The sequence below is a fragment of the Salvelinus alpinus genome, chromosome 18 (genome assembly GCF_045679555.1).
Source record: "Salvelinus alpinus chromosome 18, SLU_Salpinus.1, whole genome shotgun sequence".
NCBI classification, from domain to species: Eukaryota; Metazoa; Chordata; class Actinopteri; order Salmoniformes; family Salmonidae; genus Salvelinus; species Salvelinus alpinus.
In genome coordinates, this window is record NC_092103.1 from 45,680,551 (window position 1) to 45,695,746 (window position 15,196).

Sequence of the window (15,196 nt, forward strand, 5' to 3'; positions counted from 1 at the left end):
GGACAATACAGTGCCACTGACACGGCCCCCTACCAAAACCTGCGGGCTCTCCTTCACTGCAGCCGAGGTGAGTAAAACATTTAAACGTGTTAACCCTCGCAAGGCTGCAGGCCCAGACGGCATTCCCAGCCGCGTCCTCAGAGCATGCGCAGACCAGCTGGCTGGTGTGTTTACGGACATATTCAATCAATCCTTATCCCAGTCTGCTGTTCCCACATGCTTCAAGAGGGCCACCATTGTTCCTGTTCCCAAGAAAGCTAAGGTAACTGAGCTAAGCGACTACCGCCCCGTAGCACTCACTTCCGTCATCATGAAGTGCTTTGAGAGACTAGTCAAGGACCATATCACCTCCACCCTACCGGACACCCTAGACCCACTCCAATTTGCTTACCGACCCAATAGGTCCACAGACGACGCAATCGCAACCACACTGCACACTGCCCTAACCCATCTGGACAAGAGGAATACCCATGTGAGAATGCTGTTCATCGATTACAGCTCAGCATTTAACACCATAGTACCCTCCAAACTCGTCATCAACCCCGCCCTGTGCAACTGGGTCCTGGACTTCCTGACGGGCCGCCCCCAGGTGGTGAGGGTAGGTAACAACATCTCCACCCCGCTGATCCTCAACACTGGGGCCCCACAAGGGTGCGTTCTGAGCCCTCTCCTGTACTCCCTGTTCACCCACGACTGCGTGGCCATGCACGCCTCCAACTCAATCATCAAGTTTGCGGATGACACTACAGTGGTAGGCTTGATTACCAACAACGACGAGACGGCCTACAGGGAGGAGGTGAGGGCCCTCGGAGTGTGGTGTCAGGAAAATAACCTCACACTCAACGTCAACAAAACAAAGGAGATGATTGTGGACTTCAGGAAACAGCAGAGGGAGCACCCCCCTATCCACATCGACGGGTCAGTAGTGGAGAAGGTGGAAAGTTTTAAGTTCCTCGGTGTACACATCACGGACAAACTGAATTGGTCCACCCACACAGACAGCGTTGTGAAGAAGGCGCAGCAGCGCCTCTTCAACCTCAGGAGGCTGAAGAAATTCGGCTTGTCACCAAAAGCACTCACAAACTTCTACAGATGCACAATCGAGAGCATCCTGTCGGGCTGTATCACCGCCTGGTACGGCAACTGCTCCGCCCACAACCGTAAGGCTCTCCAGAGGGTAGTGAGGTCTGCAGAACGCACCACCGGGGGCAAACTACCTGCCCTCCAGGACACCTACACCACCCGATGTCACAGGAAGGCCATAAAGATCATCAAGGACAACAACCACCCAAGCCACTGCCTGTTCACCCCGCTATCATCCAGAAGGCGAGGTCAGTACAGGTGCATCAAAGCAGGGACCGAGAGACTGAAAAACAGCTTCTATCTCAAGGCCATCAGACTGTTAAACAGCCACCACTAACATTTAGCGGCCGCTGCCAACATACTGACTCAACTCCAGCCACTTTAAAAATGGGAATTGATGGAAATTATGTAAAAATGTACCACTAGCCACTTTAAACAATGCCACTTAATATAATGTTTACATACCCTACATTACCCATCTCATATGTATATACTGTACTCTATATCATCTACTGCATCTTGCCATCTTTATGTAATACATGTACCACTAGCCACTTTAAACTATGCCACTTTATGTTTACATACCCTACAGTACTCATCTCATATGTATATACCGTACTCTATACCATCTACTGCATCTTGCCATGCCGTTCTGTACCACCACTCATTCATATATCTTTATGTACATATTCTTTATCCCTTTACACTTGTGTGTGTGTATAAGGTAGTAGTTGTGGAATTGTTAGGTTAGATTACTTGTTGGTTATTACTGCATTGTCGGAACTAGAAGCACAAGCATTTCGCTACACTCGCATTAACATCTGCTAACCATGTGTATGTGACTAATAAAATTTGATTTGATTTGATTTGAACTTGTCCAATAAGAAACATTCATTCTCCATTGTGAAACGTTTTCCAGTTTGCACCTTATGAACATGACCCTGGCCATGTGGCTCTTGTCACAGATGGTTGACGATGATGAGTAATTACTGTGCTTTTGTAACCCAGCGTATGTGTTGATTTTTCTGTGTTTTGTCAGGTGTAGCCCCTAACGCGCTCAGACAGCCCTATCTGTGGCTGACCATCATCCTGACTGTGGGGATCAGCCTGCTTCCTGTCATCTTCATTCAGTTCCTCTGCAAAACAATATGGCCGTCCGTTGGAGACAACGTAAGGCCTAGCTACTACTAACCCGAAAAATGACTTTACTCATGTCTTGATATCTGTAATATTTTGGCATGACATGGCTGTGATATGTCCATGGTACGGTTCGTTGCCTCTGCAATATTGTGAGAGATCTGTGGATTTTGGGGGCGTTCGAAATGGAGCACAAAATCTGTCAAACTACATCCTGTTTGAAGTTCTCTTGAATAAAACCCATCACACATCCATATTTTAAACTGGTTTATGAAAGATTTGATGAATATTTGTTTCCCCGCCGCCGCAGGTCCAGAGGAACAGGAAGAAGTATGAGGCGGAGGAAGAGGAGAAGAAGAAACCTGCTCCGTTCCAGCGCGACAGACGCTCCCGCCGCTCGGCCTACGCCTTTTCTCACTCACGGGGTTACGCCGACCTCATCGCGTCAGGCCGCAGCATCCGACGACGGCCTGCTGTAGCTCGCCCCGACCCAAGGGACAGTATTACAGAGGTCCCCCAGGCCAGTAACATATGAGGGGGACTCACCGGCCTGGCACTAGACTGGTCCCAGATCTGTTTGTGCGGTCTTGTCTACTCATAGAATTGCATATGGAATGAATAGGTATAGAATGTATAGATGTAAAATTACACGATCTCTATGGTGACAATGACCAGAGGAGTTGGCAGGACAACACAAACAGATCTGGGATCAGGCTAGCCTGTCCCTATGCATCTGGAACTGAGAACATACCGCTGGGCCTCATTTCAGACCATGGTCTGAATCTATGCAAAGACTCTAACCATCCAAAAGCTCACAGAAGCGCTACTATTGGGGTTAATGTTATACGGTTTATTGTGTAAACAAAAAACAATGTTTTAATCTCCAGGATTTTTAAAAGTCTTATTTTTTTTGTTCTCCTCACCTGGATGGTTGGAGCATAGCTTGTCGTCATTGGGTACTCCTGACATACCTTGGCCTGTATTCATGAAGCCTCAAAGGTTAGAGTGCTGATCTAGGACCAGCCCCCCCCCCCTGTACATGTGATCTTATTCATATGATCAAAAAGGGAAAATGTATGTTTGAGGAGCACTTTGTGATTACGGGCCATGGAGTATTTGGTTATGTTTCCTATCATGGTGTAAGTAATGCTATCTATTGCAAGGATTGCACTTCCTCTGGATCTTGGGAGTTTGCCTTTAAAAGAAAAAAAAAAAACGGTCTTAATTTAATATATTGTGAATATTATTGTTGGTTTGGATTTTAATTTACTGGATCAGTTTTTAAATGCGTACTTGCAGTCAGAAGGGTGTCATAATCAATCATTTATATTTTATTAATGCAAAAAGAATATCAGTTTTTTATTTTTTTTGTCGGCTTGTAAGGAAGCTCATAAGTGGTGGATCCTAACTAGATTATACATATATTTTTTTTAACAGCTTTTATTTTATGGCGTCTTTACTGCTGTAAATCATTTGACATACTTCATATGGATGTATGTAGTTGTTTACATCAACCCCTAAAGAACCCTGCTGCACCTCTGGACATGCTAGCTGTTGTTATACTTGAGCCAAATCACCCCCATTTTCAAATCAAAACTGGATGCTAGTAGCACCTAGTATTCTGAGATGCTAGTAGTCAGCCATAACTCTCATTTTAATCAATGAAGTATGAATGGCTTTGATGATTTGCCATTTTTAATGCTGTCTTTCTATTGACATTTTAAATCCATTTTTATATATTCGGACCGTAGAAATAGAATGAACTATTCTAAAATAGAAATCATTCTAGTTCTGTGTCACCGTCTCAGTCTACAAGGATGCGGGCATTTGCATTGAGACTCAGCCATGGTTATTTGCCAAATACACCATTTTCCCTTTTTATATATCAGCCTTGTATCAATATGGCCCGTCAACTGAAACAATACTCTGCGGTGTGTGTCACAAATAGCACTTCAATCCCTATATAGTGCACTACGTTGGACCAGGGCTCTGGTAGAAAGTAGTGCACTATATAGGGATTAAAGTGCCATTTGGGACAGTGCTGGTTATTCTGTTACATACTTGTTTCTCTGTGTATAAAGTACCATATCTACGCAAACCTTTTAAAATAGTTAGTCCATTTGGTATACAGCAACAGATCCATTGGACCCCTTATCACTACCGTTTTAAAAATGTGTTTTTAGCATATGTAAAAAATGACTTTGAATAAAAACTACCGATACAGAGAATCTGCTTTCCTTGTCTACAAATTGTAGGGGGAAAAAGTTAAAGGTTTCTGCCTAGAAGCAGTCACTGTTTTGCTGTTCTCCATGTTGTCTAAGTTTGATATGTCAAATTGTAATTGTCACATGCGCCGAATACAACAGGTGTTGTAGACCTTACAGTGAAATGCTTACAAGCCCCAAAGACATTATTGTTAGGTGGAGAAGCCTACTCCACCCACACACCATACACGTTTTTTGAGTTTTATACAGCACCAACTCTAACCCCAGCAGTGGGACATGTGCTCCACCTGTAGTCCTGGAACTGAGTTGATTACCATTATAAATATCCACTTGCCACAACCAAGATGGTTGCCAGCGCAAGACGTTATTGTTTACGGCAGTAATATCGATTAACGGCAACGCCAAACGCTGTCCCGTAATCAGCTGACTAGAGAGGATTTGCAGAACCTGAGTGTAGTAATCAAGACGAGTTAGAATACTGATGACCTACACTGACCGAGTATTTCATCAATACTGTTCCCAACAAAAGTTAATGGTGCAGTAGAACCTGTCATAGGTAAGTGTTTAAACGTATTTGTCAATTTAAGCTTTCTTTTTAACCAGGAAGTGGCGACTTATAGGTGCTTTAATGTCAGCTAGCTAAGCTATCACCTGCTAGCGAAGCGAACGGTTTTGCCAAGGTATGCAATATAGTGAATAATACTGTACTGTCTTTTGTTACACGACGTTTTACTTACACTGGCATACTTAGATATCATAGCTAGCTATGGTAGTCTCTCAACGTATAATGTGCTAGCTAGCTCATAAGTGTCAACCCATCATTAGCTGGCTAATATCATTATCTCGCAACGATTTGCAACCAAAGTCTGTAATAATCGATAACCTAGTTACATGATAGAGAGACGATTGAGCAGTTTCTTTGTGATAAACAAGTCTGAGTTTATTTCATGCACCCAAACCTTTGAACAGGCATGCTGTTTGGTTGTTTGAGGATCATCCATTGAATGATTTTGCGCAAGATCTTCTGTAATGTCGTCTGCACGCAGTTCACGGTAGACTGACTACATCCATTACATTTCCCTACACTTGAAGTACCCTTTATTGCAGTTTTAATTTTTTTATCTCAGGGTGTTTCAGAAGAGTATTGTGGATTCACTTGTTCTCTGTGTTTGGAAAGATAGGCTAGTAATGAGTGGGCGTTCCGGGTAAGCTACTTGGCATGGTGTCATCGTTCAGGCTTTGTAGCTAGCTAGCTACCGCACTGTTAACCAGGCTGCCAGTTGGCATTGTTGGACCCTATAAAGTCAAATTTACGCAATTCAACAATATTGAAAAAGGTATTGAATTTAATAGGGAATCCACTAAATGTATTAAACTCTGTCAAATTAATACATTTATCATAAGAGAAGAACAGAATAGATAAGTGTTACCTGCGACTTTCTTTACAGACAAGAATAATATCCCGTCTGCCGAGGCTAGTATGTGCGATGCGCGCATTTACAACTTTGTTTAGCCGTTAGCGGTGATGCTAATGAAAAATCTACTGGTATATGGAAAGGCTTTTTCTCAATTAAATGTTAACTACAAAGTAGACTGTTAACGTTATTTATTTTGCAAACTCTACCATCATATGCGCGCTACAAAAACACCACCAAGCAACCGCTAGTAGGTCCACACTGGAATTAAAGGGTAGGCCTAACTACACCCCAAAATCAAGTGGTTTAAGCATTGTTGTGGACTTAGAACATCCAATGTAGTTGTTAAAAATAAAAAAAACAGTAACACGGGAAAAAACGAAATGGAATCAGGCATAAAAATAAAACTGGTTTTTATAGGGCCCTATCAGGAAAGAGTAGAGTGGTTATGGTATCCTCTTTCATTGTGCAAAGTAAGCTACCTGATACTGGACTAGTCATGCTATTCTTTAAAAAAAACAAGCTTACTTGCATTGGTACCTTTTAATGCCAATCCATTGCAAACACAATTATCAACTTATTAGTTGTCAAAATCAAATTGTATTTGTCACATGCCGAATACAACCTTACCGTGAAATGCTTACTTTACAAGCCCTTAACCAACAGTGCAGTTCAAGAAATAGTTGAGAAAATATTTACTAAATAAAAAGTAACACAGATTTACATAACAATAACGAGGCTATATTCAGGGGGCACTGGTACCGAGGAAATGTGCGGGGGTAGAGGTTAGTGTAGGTAATTTGTACATGTAGGTAGGGGTGAAGGGACTATGCATAGATGATAAACAGCGAGTAGCAGCAGTGTAAAAACAAATGGAGGGTGGGGAGGTCAATGTAAATAGTCCAGGTGGCCATTTTGATGAATTGTTAAGCAGTATTATAGCTTGGCAGTAGCAGCTGTTAAGGAGCCTTTTGGCCCTCGACTTGGTGCTCCGGTACCGCTTGCCGTGCGGTAGCAAAGAGATCACTCTATGACTTGGGTGACTGGAGTCATTGACAATTCTTTGGGCCTTCCTCTGACGCTGCCTGGTGTAGAGGTCCTGGATGGCAGGCAGCTTAGCCCCAGTGATGTACTGGGCCGTACGCACTGCCCTCTGTAGCGCCTTTCAGTTGAAGGCCGAGCAGTTGCCATACCAGGCAGTGATACAACCAGTCAGGATTATTTTTAAAATAAATTGTCCCCTTTTCTCCCCCAATTTTCGTGGTATCCAATCGCTAGTAATTACTATCTTGTCTCATCACTACAACTCCCGTACGGGCTCGGGAGAGACGAAGGTCGAAAGCCACGTGTCCTCCGAAGCACAACCCAACCAAGCCGCACTGCTTCTTAACACAGCGCGCCTCCAACCCGGAAGCCAGCCGCACCAATGTGTCGGAGGAAACACCGTGCACCTGGACCCCTTAGCGCTGCGCCCGGCCCGCCACAGGAGTCGCTGGAGCACGATGAGACAAGGATATCCCTACCGGCCAAACCCTCCCTAACCCGGACGACGCTAGCCCAATTGTTGCGTCGCCCCACGGACCTCCCGGTCGCGGCCGGCTGCGACAGAGCCTGGGCGCGAACCCAGAGACTCTGGTGGCGCAGCTAGCACTGCGATGCAGTGCCCTAGACCACTGCGCCCCCCGGGAGGCCAGCTGTAGAACCTTTTGAGGATCTGAGGACCCACGCGAAATCGTTTCCGTCTCCTGAGGGGGGGAAAAGGTGTTGTCGTGCCCTCTTGATGACTGTCTCGGTATGTTTGGACCATAATAGTTTGTTGGTGATGGGGACACCAAGGAACTTGAAACTCTCGACCCGCTCCACTACAGCCCCGTCGACGTAAACTGGAGCTTGTTCGGCTCTCCTTTTCCTGTAGTCCACGATCAGCTCCTTTGTCTTGCTCACATTGAGGGAGAGGTTGTTCTCCTGGCACTACACTGCCAGGTCTCTGACCTCCCTATAAGCTGTCTCATCGTTGTCGGTGATCAGGCCTACCACTGTTGTGTCGTCAGAAAACTTATTGATGGTGTTGGAGTCGTGCTTGGCCACGCAGTCGTGGGTGAACAGGGAGTACAGGAGGGAACTAAGCACGCACCCCTGAGGGGAACCGGTGTTGAGGATCTGCTTGGCAGATGTGTTGTTGCCTACCCTTACCACCTGGGGGTGGCCCATCAGGAAGTCCAGGATCCAGTTGCAGAGGAAAGTGTTTGATCCCAGGGTCCTTAGCTTTGTGGACACTATAGTGTTGAACGCTGAGCTGTAGTCGATGAATAGCTTTCTCACATAGGGGTTCCTTGGAGTTTTATTTATTTTACCTTTTATTTAACTAGGCGAGTCAGTTAAGAACAAATTCCTTTTTTCAATGACGGCCTAGGAACAGTGGGTTAACTGCCTTGTTCAGGGGCAGAACGACAGATTTTTACCTTGTCAGCTCGGGAATCGAATTTGCAACCTTCCAGTTACTAGTCCAACGCTCTAACCACTAGGCTACCTGCCACCCCTCCACTCTAACCACTAGGCTACCTGCCACCCCGTGCAATCGAGATTGCGTCATCTGTGGCTCTGTTGAGGTGATATGCAAATAGGAGTCGGTCTATGGTATCCGGGATGATAGTATTGATGTGAGCCATGACCAGCCTTTCAAACCACTTCATGGCTACCGACGTGAGTGCTACATGACAGTAGTCATTTAGGCAGGTTACCTTTGTGTTCTTGGGCCCAGGGACTATGGTGGTCTGCTTGAAACATGTTGGTATTACAGACTCAGTCAGGGAGAGGTTGAAAATGTCAGTGTAGACACTTGCCAATTGGTCCGCACATGCTCCGAGTACACACCCTGATAATCCGTCTGTCCCCGCTGCTTGTGAATGTTGACCTGTTTTAAAGGTCTTGCTAACATCGGCTGTGGAGAGCATGATCACACAGTCGACCGGAACAGCTGGTGCTCTTATGCATGCTTCAGTGTTGCTTGCCTCGACGTGAGCATAACATGCATTTTTCTCGTATGGTAGGCTTGTGTCACTGGGCAGCTTGCGGCTGGGTGTCCCTTTGTAGTCTAATAGTTTGCAAGCCCTGCCACATCTGACTAACGTCAGAGCCGGTGTAGGATTCAATCTTAGTCCTGTATTGATGCTTTGCCTGTTTGATGGTTCATTTGAGAGCATAGCAGGATTTCTAATAAGCGGGGTATGTACGTACGGCCACTGTGGGGACGACGTCCACAATGCACTTATTGATGAAGCTGGTGACTGAGGTGGTATACTTCTCAATGCCATTGAATGAATAACGGAACATATTCCAGTCTGTGCTAGCAAAACAGTCCTGTGGCGTAGCATCCATGTCATCGGACCACTTCCGTATTGATTGAGTCACTGGTACTTCCTGCTTAAATATTTGCTTGTAAGCAGGAATCAGGAGGTTAGAATTATGGTCAGCTTTGCCAAATGGACAGCGAGGGGGTGCTTTGTATGTGTCTCTGTGTGTGGAGTAAAGGTGGTCTAGGATTTTCTTTTTCTGGTTGGACATGTGACATGCTGGTAGAAATGAGGTAAAACGGATTTAAATGTCCCTGCATTAAAGTCCCCGGCCACTAGGAGCGCCACTTCTGGATGAGCATTTTCGTTGAGTGTGGTCTTAGTGCCAGCATCGTTTTTTTAAATTTTATTTATTTATTTAACCTTTATTTAACCAGGTAGGCAAATTGAGAACACGTTCTCATTTACAATTGCGACCTGGCCAAGATAAAGCAAAGCAGTTCGACACATACAACAACACATAGTTACACATGGAGTAAAACAAACATATAGTCAATAATACAGTGAAAAAAAATAAGTCTATATACAATGTGAGCAAGTGAGGTGAGATAAGGGAGGTGAAGGCAAACAAATATAGGTATAAATAAATAAAAATATAAAAGGCCATGGAGGCGAAGTGAGTACAACACAGCAAGTAAAATAAAAACTAAAAAAACACTGGAATGGTTGGTTTGCAGTGGAAGAAAGTGCAAAGTAGAGACAGAAATAATGGGGTGCAAAGGAGCAAAATAAATTAATAAATAAATACAGTAGGTAAAGAGGTAGTTGTTTGGGCTAAATTGTAGATGGGTTATGTACAGGTGCAGTAATCTATGAGCTGCTCTGACAGCTGGTGCTTAAAGCTAGTGAGGGAGATAGGTGTTTCCAGTTTCAGAGATTTTTGTAGTTCGTTCCAGTCATTGGCAGCAGAGAACTGGAAGGAGAGGCGTCCAAAGGAAGAATTGGTTTTGGGGGTGACTAGAGAGATATACCTGCTGGAGCGCGTGCTACAGGTAGGTGCTGCTATGGTGACCAGCGAGCTGAGATAAGGGGGGACTTTACCTAGCAGGGTCTTGTAGATGACCTGGAACCAGTGGGTTTGGCGACGAGTATGAAGCGAGGGCCAGCCAACGAGAGTGTACAGGTCGCAGTGGTGGGTAGTATATGGGGCTTTGGTGACAAAACGGATGGCACTGTGATAGACTGCATCCAATTTATTGAGTAGGGTTTTGGAGGCTATTTTGTAAATGACATCACCGAAGTCGAGGATTGGTAGGATGGTCAGTTTTACAAGGGTATGTTTGGCAGCATGAGTAAAGGATGCTTTGTTGCGGAATAGGAAGCCAATTCTAGATTTGACTTTGGATTGGAGATGTTTGATGTGAGTCTGGAAGGAGAGTTTACAGTCTAACCAGACACCTAGGTATTTGTAGTTGTCCACATATTCTAAGTCAGAGCCGTCCAAAGTAGTGATGTTGGACAGGCGGGCAGGAGCAGGCAGCGATCGGTTGAAGAGCATGCATTTGGTTTTACTTGTATTTAAGAGCAGTTGGAGGCCACGGAAGGAGAGTTGTATGGCATTGAAGCTCGCCTGGAGGGTTGTTAACACAGTGTCAAAAGAAGGGCCAGAAGTATACAGAATAGTGTCGTCTGCGTAGAGGTGGATCAGAGAATCACCAGCAGCAAGAGCGACATCATTGATGTAAACAGAGAAGAGAGTCGGTCCAAGAATTGAACCCTGTGGCACCCCCATAGAGACTGCCAGAGGCCCGGACAACAGACCCTCCGATTTGACACACTGAACTCGATCAGAGAAGTAGTTGGTGAACCAGGCGAGGCAATCATTAGAGAAACCAAGGCTGTCGAGTCTGCCAATGAGGATGTGGTGATTGACAGAGTCAAAGGCCTTGGCCAGGTCAATGAATACGGCTGCACAGTATTGTTTCCTATCGATGGCGGTTACGATATCGTTTATGACCTTGAGCGTGGCTGAGGTGCACCCATGACCAGCTCTGAAACCAGATTGCATAGCGGAGAAGGTGTGGTGGGATTCGAAATGGTCGGTAATCTGTTTGTTGACTTGGCTTTCGAAGACCTTAGAAAGGCAGGGTAGGATAGATATAGGTCTGCAGCAGTTAGGGTCAAGGGTGTCCCCCCCTTTGAAGAGGGGGATAACCGCAGCTGCTTTCCAATCTTTGGGGATCTCAGACGACACGAAAGAGAGGTTGAAGAGGCTAGTAATAGGGGTGGCAACAATTTCAGCAGATAGTTTTAGAAAGAAAGGGTCCAGATTATCTAGCCCGGCTGATTTGTAAGGGTCCAGATTTTGCAGCTCATTTAGAACATCAGCTGACTGTATTTGGGAGAAAGAGAAATGGGGGAGGCTTGGGCGAGTAGCAGAGGGGAGGGCAGTGCTGTTGTCCGGGGTAGGGGTAGCCAGGTGGAAAGCATGGCCAGCCGTAGAAAAATGCTTATTGAAATTCTCAATTATAGTGGATTTGTCGGTGGTGACAGTGTTTCCTATCTTCAGAGCGGTTGGAAGCTGGGAGGAGGTGTTCTTATTCTCCATGGACTTTACGGTGTCCCAGAACTTTTTTGAATTTGTGTTGCAGGAAGCAAATTTCTGCTTGAAAAAGCTAGCCTTGGCTGTTCTAACTGCCTGTGTATATTGGTTTCTGGCTTCCCTGAAAAGTTGCATATCACGGGGGCTGTTCGATGCTAATGCAGAACGCCATAGGATGTTTTTCTGTTGGTTAAGGGCAGTCAGGTCAGGAGAGAACCAAGGGCTATATCTGTTCCTGGTTCTAAATTTCTTGAATGGGGCATGCTTATTCAAGATGGTGAGGAAGGCATTTTTAAAAAATGACCAGGCATCCTCTACTGACGGGATGAGATCAATATCCTTCCAGGATACCCCGGCCAGGTCGATTAGAAAGGCCTGCTCGCTGAAGTGTTTCAGGGAGCGTTTGACAGTGATGAGTGGAGGTCGTTTGACCGCTGACCCATTACGGATGCAGGCAATGAGGCAGTGATCGCTGAGATCTTGGTTGAAAACAGCAGAGGTGTATTTGGAGGGCAAGTTTGTTAGGATGATATCTATGAGGGTACCCGTGTTTACGGAATTGGGGTGGTACCTGGTAGGTTCATTGATAATTTGTGTGAGATTGAGGGCATCAAGCTTAGATTGTAGGGTGGCTGGGGTGTTGAGCATGTTCAAATTTAGGTCGCCTAGCAGCACGAGCTCTGAAGATAGATGGGGGGCAATCAGTTCACATATAGTGTCCAGAGCACAGCTGGGGGCAGAGGGTGGTCTATAGCAGGCGGCAACGGTGAGAGACTTGTTTTTAGAGAGGTGGATTTTTAAAAGTAGAAGTTCAAATAGTTTGGGAACAGACCTGGATAGTATAACAGAACTCTGCAGGCAGTCTTTGCAGTAGATTGCAACACCGCCCCCTTTGGCCGTTCTATCTTGTCTGAAAATCTTGTAATTGGGGATGAAAATGTCTGAATTTTTGGTGGTCTTTCTAAGCCAGGATTCAGACACGGCTAAAACATCCGGGTTGGCAGAGTGTGCTAAAGCAGTGAACAAAACAAACTTAGGGAGGAGGCTTCTAATGTTAACATGCATGAAGCCAAGGCTATTACGGTTACAGAAGTCATCAAAAGAGAGCGCCTGGGGAATAGGAGTGGAGCCAGGTACTGCAGGGCCTGGATTCACCTCTACATCACCAGAGGAACAGAGGAGGAGTAGGATAAGGGTACGGCTAAAAGCTATGAGAATTGGTCGCCTAGAGCTACTAGAGCAGAGAGTAAAAGGAGGTTTCTGGGGGCGATAAAATAGTTTAAAGGAATAATGTACAGACAAAGGTATGGTAGGATGTGAATACAGTGGAGGTAAACCTAGGTATTGAGTGATGATGAGAGAGATATTGTCTCTAGAAACATCATTGAAACCAGGTGATGTCATCGCATATGTGGGTGGTGGAACTGAGAGGTTGGATATGGTATAGAGAGCAGGGCTAGAATCTCTACAGTGAAATAAGCCAATAAACACTAACCAGAACAGCAATGGACAAGGCATATTTACATTAAGGAGAGGCATGCTAATCGAGTGATCAATAAGGGTCCAGTGAGTAGAGGTTGGTTGGGGTCGTGGCGATCCAGACAGCTGGCCGGGTATATGGCTATCGGTAGCAGCATAGGATGGAGGTCTGTTTGTAGATACCTCGTGCGTTTCCGTCGGTAGGTTAGTGGGGTTCCGTGTAGTGGGGTTCCGTGTGGTAGAGGGGATCAATCCAAATTGGCGAAATAGATATAGTGACCCAAGGAAAAAAATAAAATAAATAAATAATAATAATAGTTGTCCGATATACTTGTTCAAATAGCAGCCGATAAGACAGCTAACGATTAGCGGGCCTCAGATGAGCGTTCAGGTAACGTCGGGACGGAGGTGCCAGTTGGATAAATCCCTCGGGCAGATAACGTCGGCAGTCAGTCGTGAAGGCCCGGTGGGGTTCCGTATCTGCAGCAGCAACAAAAGAAACGGGTCCGGATGGTAATGGAACTCCTCAGCTGGCTAGCTCCAGAATGATTTGAGTTTGCTCCGGGGTCGACGTAAGCCAATAGTCACACGGTTTGCAGCTAGCTAGCTGCGAAATCAAGGTGCAAGTGTCCAGAGCCTGCGGCTGGAATCCGGGGAAACTGAGAGAAAAAGAGTCCCGGAATGCTCCGGTCCGAGTCGCGTTGCACAAAAGTGCCGGTAGATTATCGAGCTAAAGGAATAGCTGATGACCACTAAACGTGGGCAGCTGAAACACCAACGCTAGCCAGCAAACCGGCTAATTTCGGGGCAGCTACAGATTAGCTTCTGGCTAGCTATCGGAGTAGCTTCTGGTTAGCTTTCAGGCTAGCTTCTGAATTAGCCCCTGGCTAGCTTCCACGATGGATTTTCAGATTGAGGTAAATAATACTTTTTGTAATTGGTGAAGCGGGTTGCAGGAAAGCTTTTGCAGGAAAGCTTTTGCAGGAAGCTTTTGTAGTTGAGTTCTTGGATAATAAAATAAATAAAAGATATGCGAAGAAAGGTGTAAATATATATATATACAGGACACGACAAATACGGAACAGAAAAAGACGTCTGAACTGCTAAGCCACCTTGGTTTGTGGTTGTACAGTTGAAGTCGGAAGTTTACATACACCTCAGCCAAATACAACTAAACTCAGTTTTTCACAATTCCTGACATTTAATCCTAGTCAAAATTCTCTGTTTTAGGTCAGTTAGGATTACCACTTTATTTTAAGAATGTGAAATGTCAGAATAATAGTAGAGAAAATGATTTATTTCAGCATTTATTTCCTTCATCACGTTCCCAGTGGGTCAGAAGTTTACATACACTCAATTGGTATTTGGTAGCATTGCCTTTAAATTGTTGAACTTGGGTCAAACTTGTAAGGTAGCCTTCCACAAGCTTTTCACAATAAATTGGGTGATTTTGGGCCCATTCCTCCTGACAGAGCTGGTGTAACTGAGTCAGGTTTGTAGGCCTCCTTGCTCGCACACGCTTTTTCAGTTCTGCCAACAAATGTTCTATAGGATTGAGGTCAGGGCTTTGTGATGGCCACTCCAATACCTTGACTTTGTTGTCCTTAGGCCATTTTGCCACATCTTTGGAAGTATGCTTGGGGTCATTGTCCATTTGGAAGACCCATTTGCGACCAAGCTTCAACTTCCTGACTGATGTCTTGAGATGTTGCTTCAATACATCCACATCATCTGTTACCACTATGGCCAAACAGTTATATTTTTATTTCATCAGATCAGAGGACATTTCTTCAAAAAGTACAATCTTTGTCCCCATGTGCAGTTGCAAACCGTAGTCTGGCTTTTTTATGGCAATTTTGGAGCAGTGGCTTCTTCCTTGCTGAGCGGCCTTTCAGGTTATGTCGATATAGGACTCGTTTTACTGTGGATATAGATACTTTTGTACCTGTTTCCTGCAGCTTC

General features: G+C 45.1%; 2 protein-coding genes across 3 annotated transcripts in view; both read left to right on the top strand.

Moving 5' to 3' along the window:
- LOC139544409 (phospholipid-transporting ATPase IC-like) overlaps window positions 1–4,448 on the top strand; it is a 46,010-nt gene extending 41,562 nt beyond the window's left edge. Inside the window, exons 27-28 of the mRNA XM_071351464.1 lie at window positions 2,123–2,253; window positions 2,531–4,448. Coding sequence (XP_071207565.1) covers window positions 2,123–2,253; window positions 2,531–2,755 — 356 coding nt within the window. The 3' untranslated portion in view covers window positions 2,756–4,448. The remainder of the gene's footprint in view (window positions 1–2,122; window positions 2,254–2,530) is intronic.
- A 413-nt stretch (window positions 4,449–4,861) lies between these two features.
- LOC139544398 (WD repeat-containing protein 7-like) overlaps window positions 4,862–15,196 on the top strand; it is a 371,233-nt gene continuing 360,898 nt past the window's right edge. For both annotated transcript variants that reach the window (XM_071351437.1, XM_071351438.1), the window contains exon 1: window positions 4,862–5,001. The gene's annotated coding sequence lies outside the window, so the exon portion shown is untranslated. The remainder of the gene's footprint in view (window positions 5,002–15,196) is intronic.